We start from the raw sequence: 15,086 nt of genomic DNA, 5'->3' as shown, positions 1-15,086 counted from the left end.
AATGGTGTGCAACGTCCTTCTTGAGAAGCTGTCTTTTTTTAATGCTCTGCCTGTCTGCTTCTGTGCCATAAGAGGTGATCCCCCACCTTAGGTTGGCCAGAGCAGAGAAGGGCTTTTTTGATTTCTTTCATGAAAATGCGTTGTCCCCGATAACCTGTTATCCGGCACTGTTCCAACCGCCCATCTTATCTCCTGTTATATATCACAGCTTTCCAAGTAATTTTACAGCGCCCCACACTCCATTGGCTTCATGCCCAGAGTTCAAATGGTGTTTGTCCCTAGGACAAGTGTCACAGTGGTGCCAAGGTTTTGTGGCACGGGTTTGTCTTGGATTGGTGTCTGGTGTTGCCACATAGGAAGCTGCTTGTTTTTCTTTTTCCCCCTTTCCATAGAATTGCCTTGCTGGAACTAGCTACGTACCTAGCTTTGAGCTACACTCCGACAGATAAGAGTGCACCTGGGAACTTCCTACACTTAAATGGAGTCCACTTTGTCACCTTCATATAAACTCAGCTCCTGTAGAGTTCAGTGCGGGTTTAGCCTCCAGGATCAGGCCCCCAAAAGAACTGAAAGCAAATCCCTAGGAGCTGACCAGGTTTCTTGCCGTCTATCCTATCTTTTGATTTCCTTATTTCCCTTCTTATATCTACCGATAGCTTGCACCTAATTTTACACAAATCAATAACTTCTTTTCAAGTTAACTAATACATAAATACGTGATTAGAGAGAAAAGCGGCTCCTGAATATGTGTAGGTTTCTGCTTCCCGGGATGTTAGAAATTCACTGTATATTACTGCTCCAGTGCAATATAAGAAAATAAATTATAATAATGACTGCAATGACACAAGGTCCCGATTCTGCAAACTCTTATGCACACGCTTAACTTTACTTGTATGAGTTGTTGCACTGGGCTTCCATGTTACTCCTGATATTACTGAAACATGTAAGCGTTTGTTTGGTCAGCATGTTTCATGGCCTTGCAGATAGTGAACTGTCACCAACACGCTTAGCTGCAGTGTCAAAACTCGGTGCTGCAGCATCAAAACCGTAGATTAAATTTTGGATGATAACTTTGTGCCCTTATAGCATGTGTCATCCAAGGAGCCTAAAGCAATTCACAGACGCTAACTAATGAGGCCAGTGGAAGGAAGTAAAGTACTATTACCCCCATTACACAGATGGGGAAACTCCAGGCACAGAAAATGTACATTATTTATAATGCAGTAACTACTCATGGACCAGGACCCCATGCTGCTACGTGCTGTGCAAATACCCTGCCTTACATCACTTGTTTCCCATTTTCCACTCTAACCACATAGACCTCACTGGTTCCCCTTTCAGCAGTTAGATAATGTATTTTTTTCCCCTTGATGTGGGAGTGCATGGCCAATTCGTTAGGGAGTTGTGACTGTCACTGGATTCGCTTCTCTTTTCTTGGCAACAAAATAGTGAGACTAAAACACTGAGAAACCTTGGATTCTGAGCTGAAATGGTAACCCAAGATACGCGCTGCAGCCACGTGTTTACCTATCTTATACTTATCCTTCGTTTTTACTTGCCTTTTTTAAAAATGATTTCCAAATTCTAACGGTAAATGGCTCAGCCAGTGACTCTTGGAATCTCTTTGATACATGATATTAGAACAACGTGATTGTTCCAAGCCCTGTTGTGTTTCCCTGTCAGTGACTGAGGCACTGGCTTTTGTCTGTACAGAAAGCTTTCTAATGACTCCTTGGTTTGCTTTTTGTGTTTGCTGCAGGAAGTTAAATTGTCCAGCCCGGATTACAGGGACTGCAACTCAACGGATGCCATGGAAGACTTTATGAAGAGAATCAATTGTTACCAGGCCAGCTACCAGCCGCTTGACCCAGATAACTATGACAGGTAAGGAGTTCTGCTGACTTTGAAACAAACAGCTTGGAGGTGGAAGAAAAGAATAAAGATCTCTATTTCACTTTCTGTTTGAATGGGTGAATTTATGAGAATAAATAGGAGCGAGCCCCAAGATCTCATTCTAAATTCAAGCCTCTTTCAGAGGACTGAGAAATTCTGGCTTTTTCACCAGCCTTTATGCCTTGTGGGTTTAGAATACCAAAACATCCTGAGGTAATTTTTACATGTGATTTCTGGGCCAACCAGAAACAGGATGTGCTGATTTCTTGAAGCTTTCAGCTTGGTTTCCAGACCCCAGAGCTTTAGGGGGGCAGCTGAGATTTGGGGTGCTTCTCAAACCTTTAAACATTGTCCCATCAAAGCTCTGCAACTTTGCAAGCCCTGGGAGGGAGCTGTCCCCTACCATAACCAACTCTTCAGCCAGAGCACACACCTAGCAGGCCCATGCCATCTCAAGCGACTCTGGATATAGTCCGTTCTAGTCTGCAGTCTCCTCAATAATTTACTATGAGTAACTCTTGAACACTTGTTTACCATGAGTAACTCCTCCTGCATCCTGTGACTTTCTGCACCTGGCTTGAGTGTAGGGCAGCAGGTAGCTTTCTCTTGGCCTTCAGGGTTTCAGTGTAATCAGTCATTAGATGCGTGCTGTCAATCCCAGCCGTCCCAAGGTGTCAAAGCCATCTGGGGGATGCTGCATCATCCCAGATCTCTGACACAATGGAGGCTTATGCTAACTACCATTCGTGGGCCTGGAGTCAGAAGAATCTTATTTCATTTTTTTTAATGCAACAAGGAAAATGAAGACGCAGCCAGTCTCAGTGTAGCAGTGATTTCAAAGGAAAGCTTACAGCTATCATGAAATACCCCTGTAGTAAATCCTTTTAACCTGGGGATTGTATCCCCTTGATATTTATTCTCGAGAGTCGTCCTGATTCATTTCCCCCTGCTCCTTGCCATGGTTTCTGCAGGGACTTGTCTTTGATCAAAGTGATAGACGTCGGCCGGAGGTTCCTGGTGAACCAGGTCCAGGATCACATCCAGAGCAGGATTGTCTATTACCTAATGAACATCCACGTCCAGCCCCGCACCATTTACCTGTGTCGACACGGCGAGAGTGAATTCAACCTCAAAGGGAAGATTGGAGGCGACTCAGGACTCTCCAATAGGGGCAAGAAGGTAAAGGAACAATATATTTGGGAAGGTGGGAGCAAATCCCTGGTTGTGTAATATGCTGTGTATGGGACAAGATGCATCTCTGATGCCACCTTATATACTTAGTGTTGGCCTGGTTGTGTCTTCCGAATTGGCAACGCTTCAGTGCAATGCTGGCACCGAAATGAGCTCTGAAATTAGGGTAAAGCAGGACCATCCGGAAGCCCAGGGGAGGGGAAGATCAGTAACCCCCCTCTTTGTTTTTTATCTCCTTTAGTTTGCCAGTGCATTGAACAAATTTGTCGAGGATCAGAACCTGAAGGACCTCAAGGTCTGGACCAGCCAACTCAAGAGGACAATCCAAACGGCGGAAGCCCTCAAGCTGCCCTACGAACAGTGGAAGGCGCTCAACGAAATCGATGCTGTAAGCTGGAGTTCTCGTGGCTGAATCTCGCTGTCTGGGTTAGCAGAGCGGTGAGGGCCTCGACCTTCGCCCTCTGCCCAAATGTCACAGCGGAGGCTAGGTTTGCCCACTCCAACACGCTGTGACTTGGCCAAGCTCGGCTGGTTTTGTTCAGGAGATGCCTGGAGCTGTAATAGAGAGCGTGGAGAGAGGGGGGCCGAGACTGAGATGCCGTGGCAGTGCTGAGCTGGGGAAGCTGACTCAGTCCCTAGCTCTGACGGCCAGTGCGGACGTTGAACTTTCACAAGCAGAGAGGTTGAATCTTTCCAGAAATGGAAGGAGGTAGGAAGAGACAATGTTGTTTCCCAGCCTAGTTTTGGTAGCGAGTGTGATGCCGAGTTAGGTGAGCAGAGGTACTTGGGGGTGAGCACAGCACAGCTTCCCCTTCTCTGCATCTGGCTTGGCTCTCGGTTATATGGAAGCTGCCAAGGAGCTCGTTAACTTTTGTCTCGAACCTACTGGATTAAAATTGCGGACACCCAGGGCCTCTGCCTGGCTGAATTCTTAGAGGGTCAAGTGCAGCTTATTCTCTTTGTGCAGGAGAAGGATTTGCCATAAGGCTGCCTGGTACCTACATTGGTTGGCACCTGCAGCTCTGTTGTCTGGAGCCCAGTAAGTAACCTGGGGGATGTCTTATTCCCGCAGGGTGTATGCGAAGAGATGACTTACGAAGAGATCAAGGAGCAGCATCCGGATGAATTTGCTTTACGCGATCAGGACAAGTACTATTACCGCTACCCTTCTGGAGAGGTATGTCTGCAGGGAAACCGTCTGGGATGTGACTGGTCTAAAATGCCAATACTTTCCTGTCATAGCCATGTACCCTTCTGCACTACATGCAGCCTAGAGGGCAGAAGAGGAATGGGTTAATCTAGGATCTCTGAGTACCCTGAGTCAAAGCAGTAATTAGAGATGAGTACTGACCCCTTTGGGGTCTTGTGAAATTATTATGGGCTGGTTCTGATACCTTTAGTCAAGTTGATGGATGGTCCCATTGACTTCACCAACAGCACTGGAAGCATAAGGTGCTGCTTACCCTTGAGTAAAGGTGTCAGAATCTGGCCCTATATTTAATGTCATTCCAAAGAAGTTCTTTTTACTCCCTGGCCCTAAGGTACTCTCCTGCAGCTGGTGGTAGCATCTCTCCAGCGCTCCCCTCTGGTTTCGGGAGTGAGCTGATGGTACAGTTTTGGAGGGTGATGCAGTGATGTGTTCGTTGACTTGGGAGTTCAGTTCAGTGCAATGAGATAAAGACAAAGATGTACGAGGAGTATCCACAAGGTCCTGGAAAAATATAGGCTTGTGGATTTCATAGGTAAGGAATATCTCAAACGGGGTTGGAATAGTGATGTGCCCTAATATTGACTGTAGATGTTAAAATTCCCACCACACACCACGGGTGTTTCAGTGCTCCAGGCCTGCAGCGTTTATGGATCTTGTAGAAAAACAAGTTTCTGAAACATAGATATTCATTAGCCTCAAAAACTCCATGTAGCTTAATAAACTCTCTGCAGCTTTCCAGTGCAAACCGGAAAGCAGAATTGTGTCTCTTGCTGAGGTTCTTTCTCCTCCCAAGACCAGAGCAGCGAAGTGACTTCAGGTTTAGTGTTCTGTCATGAGATGTGGAGTGTTCTTTTTAGAAAATGGCTGAAATCACTTTGAAGGGGTTGATAGTGGGCCATAGGCCTTGTGCCGCAAGATCACCAGTTCAAATCCATGTTACTAGTGACTAAAAGTCAATTCCTAAGTGGGTAGATGGCAAACGCAGTTGGCACCCTTGCTGGCGGTCTCTGCAGAGAAGCCAGGGGCCAGATGTTCCACTGAGGCATGTTCCATCCTGAGAGGGTGGTCCCTGTAGTTCAGAGTTAAGACAGGTTGACAGCGTGGGGGATCTCGCACTGTCTCTGCCTCCTGTACTTGGACTAGGTGGAAAACCTTGGTCTGTAGGGCTGCTTGATCTGGAACCTTTCAGCAACGCTAAACTCATTTGGGAGGGAGAGATGTCCGTGTTTCAGAACAGATCTGCATATGCAGAAGGGCACAAACTCCAGGCAAACTCACTGGCATTGTGGAAAGATTTGGTGGCTCTCAGATGGTGGCAGTGATTCTTCTGTGTAGTCGGAGAGGAGGGTTGTGAATATACATCCAGTTTAAAAGAATCCAGTAGGAGACGGAAACTCCTCTTATTACAGACCCCATGGAAAGCATCATTTCAAGTGTTCCAGCTGCTTTTATCCTATAACTCATGGATACAGCTCCAAACTCAGGGTGCTTTGGGGGTTGCATTTGTTTTAAAACAAAAACTCAGTAGATGAACCAAAACTATGGCTTTGCCTGTGACTCCTTGTAACTCCTCTCTGTGCTCTGTGAATTTATCTCCTGCTCTTTTCATTTTGCAGTCATACCAAGATCTGGTGCAGCGCCTGGAGCCAGTCATCATGGAGCTGGAGAGGCAGGAGAACGTCCTTGTGATCTGTCACCAGGCTGTGATGCGCTGCCTTCTGGCTTATTTCCTAGACAAGAGCGCGGGTATGTGATGACCCACCCTGGCAGTCTGAACAGGAGGCAGTCGGGTCCCACGTTGTTTTCTGGCTGTTCTGTGTTGGAATACAAGGAGAGGGCAGATGAGGATATTTTACAGAAGCTCAGAGAGAAAGGCACTCCCTACACTCACTCATATCCAAGGAGCTCTCGGATGGTCTTGGGATTGTTACGTGGTGCACATAGTTCTGTCTGCAGGGACTGGGCATGACACTCGCATTGCACCAGCCTGAGTCCCTGCTGTATCATGAGGCGGGCTAGTCCCTGGGAGAGTGCAGCTCCATTCACATGCTGCTGGTCCCTGCTCCAGCTTCTGGGCTCCTGCAGTGTTGTTCCTCTTACCGTATACTGGAACTGTGGCACCTCAAAGCGACCTCCAAGGCGGGACTGAGGGGTTCCCCGAATTGCTGAGGAGGGGGCTTTCAGCCTCCCAGTCTGATCCTGTTGCTGAAGTGGGAGATGGGACTTGACCTGTGAATTTTGTAACTGGCCTGGGCTGTTGGGCTGGCGGTAGAGTGGAGCCCTGGGTGGACGCTTGTTTTGCCTGAGCTTCAGGGCGCCGAGGCAGCGTATTCAGTTGTGCGCGGGGAAGGTAGCTCCCACCAGCCTCTCCAGCCGGGGTAGGGTCAGTCTGTACATATGCAAACCCTCGACTCCTTGCAGAACGGATTCTGCCGCCTGTGCTATCACTAACTCTCCCCCCCCCCCCTTTGTTTGCTGTTCCTGCAGCTGAAATGCCCTACCTGAAATGTCCCCTTCACACGGTGCTGAAGCTGACACCTGTGGCCTATGGTAAGTGGGACATTTTTCCTTGACCCGGTGGCTAGGTGGTTTGGGTGCAGTGTTCGCTGATTGGTACATCTTGGTTCAGGATAGATTGTAGGCTCTTTTGGGAGGACAGGAGCTCTCTTCCTGTGTGTTTTGTACACGGTCTGGGCCAGTGGGTCCCTGATCCTGAGGGGGTCTTTGGGCTCTACCAGCATACAAATACTGCACTAGTAATGAGAAACCGTGAATTGCTGACCGTCTCTTTCTCTCTCTGTTGACTCGCTTCTCGCTGCAGGTTGCCGAGTTGAGTCCATCTGTCTGAACGTTGAAGCAGTGAACACCCACAGGGACCAGACAGAGGTGAGTGGTGCTTTGCTTCAGATCGGTCAGTTGATCGCTCGCCTTCCTCCTAGGCAACAAGGACTTCCAGAGGGACGAAGGGGTGGGGGATCGCTGGGCTGGGCACCTGTGCTGGGAAGAGCCATTTGAGAACAGGCTTCAGGAGTTGCAGGCCAATGAAGAGGCTTCAGAAATTAAAGACCCTGACCCCCAACCTAGGCACCTTCCCTAATTCTAGGGACCTGATCCAAATCCAAAACAGAAGTCAATGGACAGACTCTCATTGGGCTTTGGATCAGGCTCTATGAAAGCCAATGAGCCTAGACTGATGAAGAGGAGGCAGGGATGACGTCTGCAATTCCGTCGTCAGGGACAGATTGACCAAGTCACCTGCCTTGTTAAGCAGAAGTGGTGGATGCATTGTACGCTTGTGGGAAGACTACAGGAGAGGGAAGAAAGTCTCCTTTGGGGAGTGAGATTAATGTGCTGTGGTGTCACAGCTGGTGCTGTGGGCTTATAAACTAAGCAGGTTTAAGCCTGGCCAGTACTTGGATGGGAGACCTCCAGGGAGCTTCCACTGTGTTGGCATTGAAGGCATGTGCTAGCATGGCATTGGGGAGTGCTGTGCTGTGCTGTGCTGATGGAGCCAGTTGTCCCCCTTCATATGGCTCTTTCTTCTTCACTTCCTATCCTAAATTGCACGTAGTGTTGCCAGATGTCAGCTTTCCATGCCTAGAGGTGGTGGCATAGTCAGCAATGGGTGAAGCAATTCCTGAATGGGTAGCGTATATGAAGAGTTTTTTCATCCTTTGACAGCTACTGTCTTTTAGCAATGGGCTCTGCAGAAATAACAAGATCTAGGCTGTGGTGATAAAATTAAGCTAGACAAGGGCAAAGTGCTCTGGTTATTCTGCTCCTATATTGCATGGGTAGTGGTCGCTCCCTGTTTCACACTAGAATTGCGGACAGTTCCAGGAAGTGGAGTGTCCCATAGGTAAGCACAAGCCCTTTGCAGTGAAACTTCACAGGCTACTCTCTCTAATTGCTGAATTGCTTTGATTGGCTAGACTCTCTCTCTCCTGTGCTTCTTGCTTTTGTGCTTCCTCTTGTCTACCTGCTTGGGTCAGAGGGTAAGATCTTAAAAAGGAGACAAAAGAACCTTTCTGTTCTAGTCAACCATCACTGCAAGTCATGGCCTTTTCTGTGCAGAAAGGGTTGAATTCAATTCAGCACGTAGGGGTTTTTTTGGAAGGTCTCTCCAGACTTCTGATTGTTATGTTGCAGTTGGCGATCAGGAACATTAATTCATCAAACATGCAGCATGTATGTAGATTTTTGGGGAGGGGGGGAAAGAGAGGAGAATTTAAAATTGCTTTTTGCTTTTTTTTTTCCCCCTCATAACTATCGCCTTCTTCCTTTTTGTCTTTGTCTTGCTCTAATTTAGGAAGCAAAGAAGGGACCTAACCCGCTCATGAGACGTAATAGCGTTACCCCTCTAGCGAGCCCAGAGCCCACCAAAAAACCTCGCATCAACAGTTTTGACGAGCATGTGGCTTCTTCTTCTGCCGCCCTGCCAGTCTGTATGCCCCAAGAGGTGCCCACACAGCTGCCTGGACAAGTTAGTTAAATTCTTCTTCTCTTTATTGTTGGTCTCTTCTTGTCGCTTCTTAACCTAGGGTACAGCCTTTGATTATTTGAATTATGCTGCTGTCTCCGAGCTAAACTTAGATACAGTTTACCGCCAGCGCCCTCCCTTCCATTAACAACACCTACATTAAATAGCTGTTCAATCTCTTGCTTCTTGAGACCCTTAGAAGCCCAGGGAAATCCAAATTCAGACTGGACTTGGCAACCGTGTTGTTGAAATGTAATATTTCTCTCTAGCCCCATTCACGTGTCTTTGAACATCAGCTACTATGCAACCTTCTAAACAGGTGCATGGTGCTGGGTTGCCTACTCCCATTCCAGACGATTCATTGGTATCTCCTCTCCTTCCTCCTCTGGGATCTAGCAGTCCCTTATTAGATTGGAGTTGAGTTCTAGATGCTGCAATACGGGAATAATTCTTGACATTATCTGAATAATGACCTCTTAGGAGCCTATACCCTTGCCGTACCAGCTTCCCTTCCCCTCGCTATACCAAAAAACCCAGCCTAACTAGAGGCAGGGCAATAGAACAGCCTTATCGAACAGCAGCCTTAATGACTAGCTGCCATGGGGCTGATAAACTGGCTTTAGCTATATTGGCCACGACTTGATTCGCAGCCTGGCAGGAGCTGTCTGCTCCGTGTGGCTGCATCAATCCCAGGGGGACTCACGGGCTTTCTTGTTCTGCTCATTATAGAGAGAGTGAGCTCCTCCAGGGACACTGCTCAGTGCTTACTTCTCCCCCAACTTGCTTGTCTGATATTTCATATAGTAGCAAAACTCCTTCCTCCGGGTCAGTTGCCTCCCAGTTAAGGATCTGGGGTGCTGGCTACACAGGCTCTTGTAAAAGTGACCTGGGGGAAGGGGGTCCATTCAGACCTTAGAAGCAACTTTGGTTATAGACACTCCATGCTCCCATTAGGTGCTAATAAGAGCCTGCTGCCTGGCCTGTCTGCTTTCCCTGTGCCCTATGGTCCATGTTACTTTCCTCTTGCCCTCTCCATTGCCTTGTATGCCAGTCCCGAATGGAGCTTTAGGAGACATGGCGTGTTCACACTCTGCCGGGCTGGGATGAATTGCTGCAGGTTCTGGTTGGCGGCTCCTTTGCATTAACATCTAGTTCTCGGTTCGCACTAACGGGGATGTGTAAGATGATTTCAGATGACTCCCTTCCTGCGTGCGCCCTGTTACTGACACTTCTCTTTCCATTCTCTCTCTGTCTCCTTGCAGCCTTTACTAGGGAAGGCGTGTCTGTAAGTATCTTCTTGTGAGTTTTTTTCCTTTCCTTTCTGTAAACGGCTATCTCGTTTGGTGTTGCTGCTGTGAAACTAGACTGACTTCTGGGTTTTAATTCTGCGGCTCCAGAATCTTCCTTCTTGAGTGGGGAATTTGTGCGTCTTTAGGGGAGGGAGATGAGGCCATCAGTGTATTTCAGGCGTCTGAGCCTCCCCAATCCCTCTTCTGTTGGGAAGGGAAGCCATCTGTAGCGTGTCCCCACCCTCTAGTCCCCCTGCCTGCTCCCTTTCCAACCATTTGATCAAGGACGTTAGAATCTGTTACGGTTTCTCATCCCTGCTTGTATCCTCTGATCTGGTTTGTCCTTTCTTCGTGACTGGGTTCTGACTTGGCTTCCTGCTAGCAGTGACACTCCCACTTCAGGAGATGATTTATCCATGGATGGCATAGCATCATCTAACTAGAAGGAGGAGAGGGGCTGCTTTTGGCACAGCGTTCAACCTCCACCCCCAACCCTTGTCTAGTTAGTGCTCCTCCCTCCTGGCCAGCGGTGAGCTTGTATCCCTGGCTCCTGGAGAGGTTTTCAAACGACACTTTTTCCACCTCTTTAGAATGCAACAAGTGGGAGATTGCACCCAAACGAGCTTCCTGGGGAGGGTCCTACTTCACGTTCCCCCTAAAAGGATTTCATCTCCCGTCTTAAGGGAGGCTGTTTAGACTTGGGCTGAGCCTGTCGGGTCATGGTATCCATCTACCTGCAATCCTGTGGGATTGAAGGCTTCTTGGGAACAGTGTATCCACATTGGCCTGGGGATAGTGGACAGTAAAGTAGACACATCCTTGGTGCGATGGCCAAGACTATGATTCTTGCCATTGTCATACATGAGTTCTGAATGAATGCCCCTAACTCCTGCTGCTTTTAAATGCCACACTGTGCTGGATGATTCTCCAGTCTCCTCTTCATGCATCGTGGGCTTCCTACAGATCAGCTGCAGAATAACAGAACGTTAGTTCAAGGGAGCCTACCTGGCCCCTGCTGGTATTCTGGAGTCTGCCAGGGAACAGATACAATGTAATGGTGAGAAGGCATCAGCTCATCATCTTACGCACTGTCCAGATCAGCCTGAGTCAGAGTTAACGTGCGTCTCTGTCCTTGGTTATTTCGAAGATGCTGGGATTTGCTGTTACCTAAAATGAGCTGTAGCAGAGGCAGAATTCAGTTACACTTGAACGCAGCAGCTGGAACGCACTCATTAAGTCTTATCTTCTCCCTCTCATCTTGCGATAGTCTAGCCGCAATATCCAATCTAACAGCCTCTGTGTTATTGGGAAAGGGAATGGGTCAGATTAGCAAGCCTGGGCATGACATTATGCAGTCGCTCGCTAAAGATTCTTGACTGTGGGGAGCTGAGCTCTTCTACGTGAAAGGACAAATGTAGATTGTCTTGATTTGTGGTGTTGATTTGTTTGGCATGGCATGCACGGCTGCTTTTTCCTTTCCTTACTGCTTATTTGGTTGCTTCTTAGTATTGTCCACATTGTAATCAAAAAGTACCGAGCATCTTGATGCTGACTGTGCCACTGAAAACGCTCCCTCGGAAGCCGAGATTCCAAACCTTTTTGGGACTGCAATCTCAGCTTGCCAGACCAGCCGATGCTCCTGACTAGTGCTCTCCAAATTCTAGCTGCAGTTGCAAGACTAAAGCTTAGGGCATTCTGGCTTGGACCCTGCCTAGCTGACTGGCTTAGTTCATTTCAGGTAGGGAAGAGGAACCTAAGACACTAGGGCCAAATTCAGAGATGAGGTGTAACTTGCATATTCTTCCAGTCTCCTGACTGTGTGTGTTATCCCGTCTTAGACAGATGGGTAGCATCGTACACTCTTCTCCACAACCCAAATCTCTGTGGACATGCAAGTGAACTCCTGAGCAGCTAGAAGAGAGGGCAACTTGCACCAACCATAGTCAACCCCGACTTTTACCCCTGTTTGGGGTTATCTGTTATGCTAACATACACTCCCTTACTCATTGGTATGAGTAGGTCTATGGCGGCCTTGAGGGCAGGTCCTCAGCCGGTGTAAATCTGTCGTAACGCTATTGAAGTCACTGGAACTCTGACCATTTACACAAGCTGAGATCTCCGGATAATTAATGTCCCGTCCCTCTGATTCTAGCTTCCAGAACCTGAAGCATCAGTGGCTGGGAAACACCATCCTCATATGGATTGGATTTTTTGTTGTTAATGGGATTGTCTACAATATAGCGGGGAATCTAGAAAGCAGGCAAGAAATAAAGATCAGAGACCAGCAGCCTAGTACCTTTGCTGGGAAGAGACCATAGCAAGTGCACATCAGTGCTTAGATCCTACACTGGAAAGCAAGCGGGAAGGATAGCTGTTGCCTTTTGACTATAATGGGGTGTGTGTGTGTGTGTGTGTGTGTGGTTTTTTTTATTTGTTTTGATCCTAAATGCACTTTTATTAAATCAAATTTAAAGTCTCTTCCCCTCCTTTCCCCTTCTCTCTTTCCCCTTCACTTTTCATGCTTAAAGACGAACTGTGTATCACTTCCTTAAAGTTTTCTCTTTACTAATATTTCCAAGGTAAATGGTTCAGTGCATGCTCTGGCTCCCCTAACCTGACCCTGTCTCTTTAGGTAGCAGTGAGAGCATCTCAACCCACTTCTGCATCTTGGTCCATACAATAAACTCAGCCAGGACGGAGATTTCTGTTGAGAAACTGGTTTCTTCCCCCCTTTTCCCATCCCTGTGACATTGTGATTTGGAAAACCTGCCAGTCGCAACAAACCTTCAGATCCCACCTCTGCTGGGGCTGCTCAGAATTTGATGCCCTCTGCTGTGGTCTCACCTTGCATTGTGACTAGCGTGTGTTTAGCTGTTAGAGCTGCATCTTTTTCACCTCTTTGGCATGGATTAGAAAGGTCTTTTCTAGTGGACCTTGGCATTTACTGGACGTCTTTGCAGCAGCGGTTCTGCAGAGCTACAGCTGAGGTCCATAGCCTCTAGCCATAGTGTCTAGACTTCAGCAGCAGTGGAAGACTTTAGTGCTTTTTAAAGACCGTATTGGGACAAGTGAAAAGTCTGGAGATCTCAATCTGTAGGCCACAGATAGGCAGGCTATGGGAAGCCGAGCTCCCTTGCTCAGATGGACCAGCCAGTGCGTGCATGTCTCATTCAGCGCAGCACTTAGCATAGGTTTGCTGACATGAGAACTGGAAGTTCAGTTTTACTAGTGCAAATTACTCAGAGCTCAAAAATGTGCTAGGAGGTCTGCAGAAACCAAGGGAGACCCAGGGCCTGAGTCGCCACTCCGTTATGCCTGTGTATTCGCTTATGCCTGTGCAAAGTGGACTGATCTGGTAGCATTTCACCTCCGCGCTGCACGGGTGCGTGGGCATTGTCTGTCTGACCTGCCTCCCTAACTGAGGCTTTCACAGTGTTCCTTATAACGATTCTTGTTAGCCTTCCCCACTCCATGCCCCATCTGCATGGACTGGATGCTGCTTGTCTCTTGCTGTTTGATTTCCGAGTTACGGGGCAAATCCAACTGTTGCTTTGTTTCTTTCTTTGCAAGAACATGAACAACTCCCAGAAGCAATCCTGATTTCTTCGGGGCCGTTGGAAGCCTACAGATGACACCGACTTCATTCCATCGTCATTTCTGAAGCTTGCTTGTATCGTACTCCTCCGTTCGACTCGAGGTCGACCTTTGGCTGCTTCTACCATAGCTGTTCATCTGCAGACTGGCCTGTTTTGAGTGGGGGAGAAGGAGAGAGAGAGAGAGAGAAGAGCTCATCAACCTGGAAAAAATGGATTTAAACAACAAATTCTTAGGCCATCTCTTTTTTGTGTCCTCTTGGCTGTTCGGTATATCATAGCAAGCTGTAAAGTGCTTCTAGTGCACTGAATTTCTGGACTTCATTTTTGTTTGTAAGCGACGTGATCTAGCAAGGATGGCTGGTACTGCCCCATCTTCCAGTTTGTGTGTATATATGTGGAGGATGCAGGGTTAACAGAGACATACAAAAGGGGAGGGGTGCCTTTCGCTCCTCCGTGCACCGGGCTGCACTCCTTATTGGTACCAGCGACGGTCTGTGACACGCACGCATCCAGTCACTTGGTACTTCACCTGACGGAGAAGCAATTGTGTGACATTCTGGGCTGTTGAAGAAGAACTGTACTGCTGGTATTAAGAAAACAACTATTCTGTGTATCTGTGAGTATCCGAGGGAGCTGCAGAGTATGTACATCTGCTTCTGGAAGAAATGTAAACTGCCTTTCGCCTAGACGCTGGCTTAGTGGTTTGAGACACTTGCTGACTTGACGTGTCAGAGGGGCTTGTGTTGGGGGGAAGCCCCCCCTCCCCCACCCCGTTGTTGTTTTGATGGGGGTGGGGAGAAGCACAGGCCTATGTGATCCAAGAGGCACACGCTGTATTTATATTTCCTTTGTAATTAAACTCCCCACCCTCCACTTCCTCAAGGTTGTTGCCCTGCACTTGAACAGGGTTTCTAAAGTAGGTTGAACATGCTAGGGTAGATGCGTTTTGCAGCCGCGCCCTCTTGGCGACACATGGAGGTCTGTCGTGTGTGTGTGTGTGTGTGTGTGTGTGTGTGTGTGTGTGTGTGTGTGTGTGTGTGTGTGTGTGTGTGTGTGTGTGTGTGTGTGTGTGTGTGTGTGTGTGTGTGGAAAAAGCCACAATCAGAGTCATTTAAACAATAGTTTCTTTTTATAAACCGCTTGTTTTGCACTTTACGTGTGGCAGGAGTGTGACTCCCCCCCCAAGTCCTGCCTCTTACAGATGAAGCCTAGAAACGTGGATGCTGAACCGTGTGAGATGAAAGATCAAGACGGCAAAGCAGGGGGTAGTTACAGTATTCGCAGTGGGGAGGGGACGGGGGTGGGTGTGAGGTACTAATTTGTAGGAACTGGCCAACTTCCAGTTGTTCTGTGTGTGAGTCCCTTCTCGACCGTCTGTTCTATGCTCCAAGTTAAGGGGTTGAAACCCAAGAATAACCACTACTGTG

The 15,086-nt window shown here is 48.0% G+C and overlaps 1 protein-coding gene across 4 annotated transcripts in view; it reads left to right on the top strand.

The window, feature by feature from the left end:
• PFKFB3 (6-phosphofructo-2-kinase/fructose-2,6-biphosphatase 3) overlaps positions 1-14,742 on the top strand; it is a 30,031-nt gene extending 15,289 nt beyond the window's left edge. Inside the window, exons 7-16 of one of the 4 annotated variants that reach the window (XM_067535014.1) lie at positions 1,760-1,884; positions 2,865-3,072; positions 3,326-3,472; positions 4,157-4,261; positions 5,911-6,040; positions 6,782-6,844; positions 7,116-7,180; positions 8,604-8,777; positions 10,037-10,059; positions 13,634-14,742. In XM_067535014.1, coding sequence (XP_067391115.1) covers positions 1,760-1,884; positions 2,865-3,072; positions 3,326-3,472; positions 4,157-4,261; positions 5,911-6,040; positions 6,782-6,844; positions 7,116-7,180; positions 8,604-8,777; positions 10,037-10,059; positions 13,634-13,640 — 1,047 coding nt within the window. In that variant the 3' untranslated portion in view covers positions 13,641-14,742. Of the gene's footprint in view, positions 1-1,759; positions 1,885-2,864; positions 3,073-3,325; positions 3,473-4,156; positions 4,262-5,910; positions 6,041-6,781; positions 6,845-7,115; positions 7,181-8,603; positions 8,778-10,036; positions 10,060-12,591; positions 12,969-13,633 lie in introns of those variants that run through there. The other 3 variants (XM_067535017.1, XM_067535015.1, XM_067535016.1) reach the window with 3 other exon arrangements.
• The last annotated feature ends 344 nt before the right edge of the window (positions 14,743-15,086 follow it).

Source organism: Emydura macquarii, unplaced genomic scaffold (genome assembly GCF_026122565.2).
Source record: "Emydura macquarii macquarii isolate MOO-44397 ecotype Brisbane River unplaced genomic scaffold, CSIRO-AGI_Emac_v2 contig_3470, whole genome shotgun sequence".
Lineage (NCBI taxonomy): Eukaryota > Metazoa > Chordata > Testudines > Chelidae > Emydura > Emydura macquarii.
This window is presented reverse-complemented; position numbering and strand designations above follow the sequence as displayed.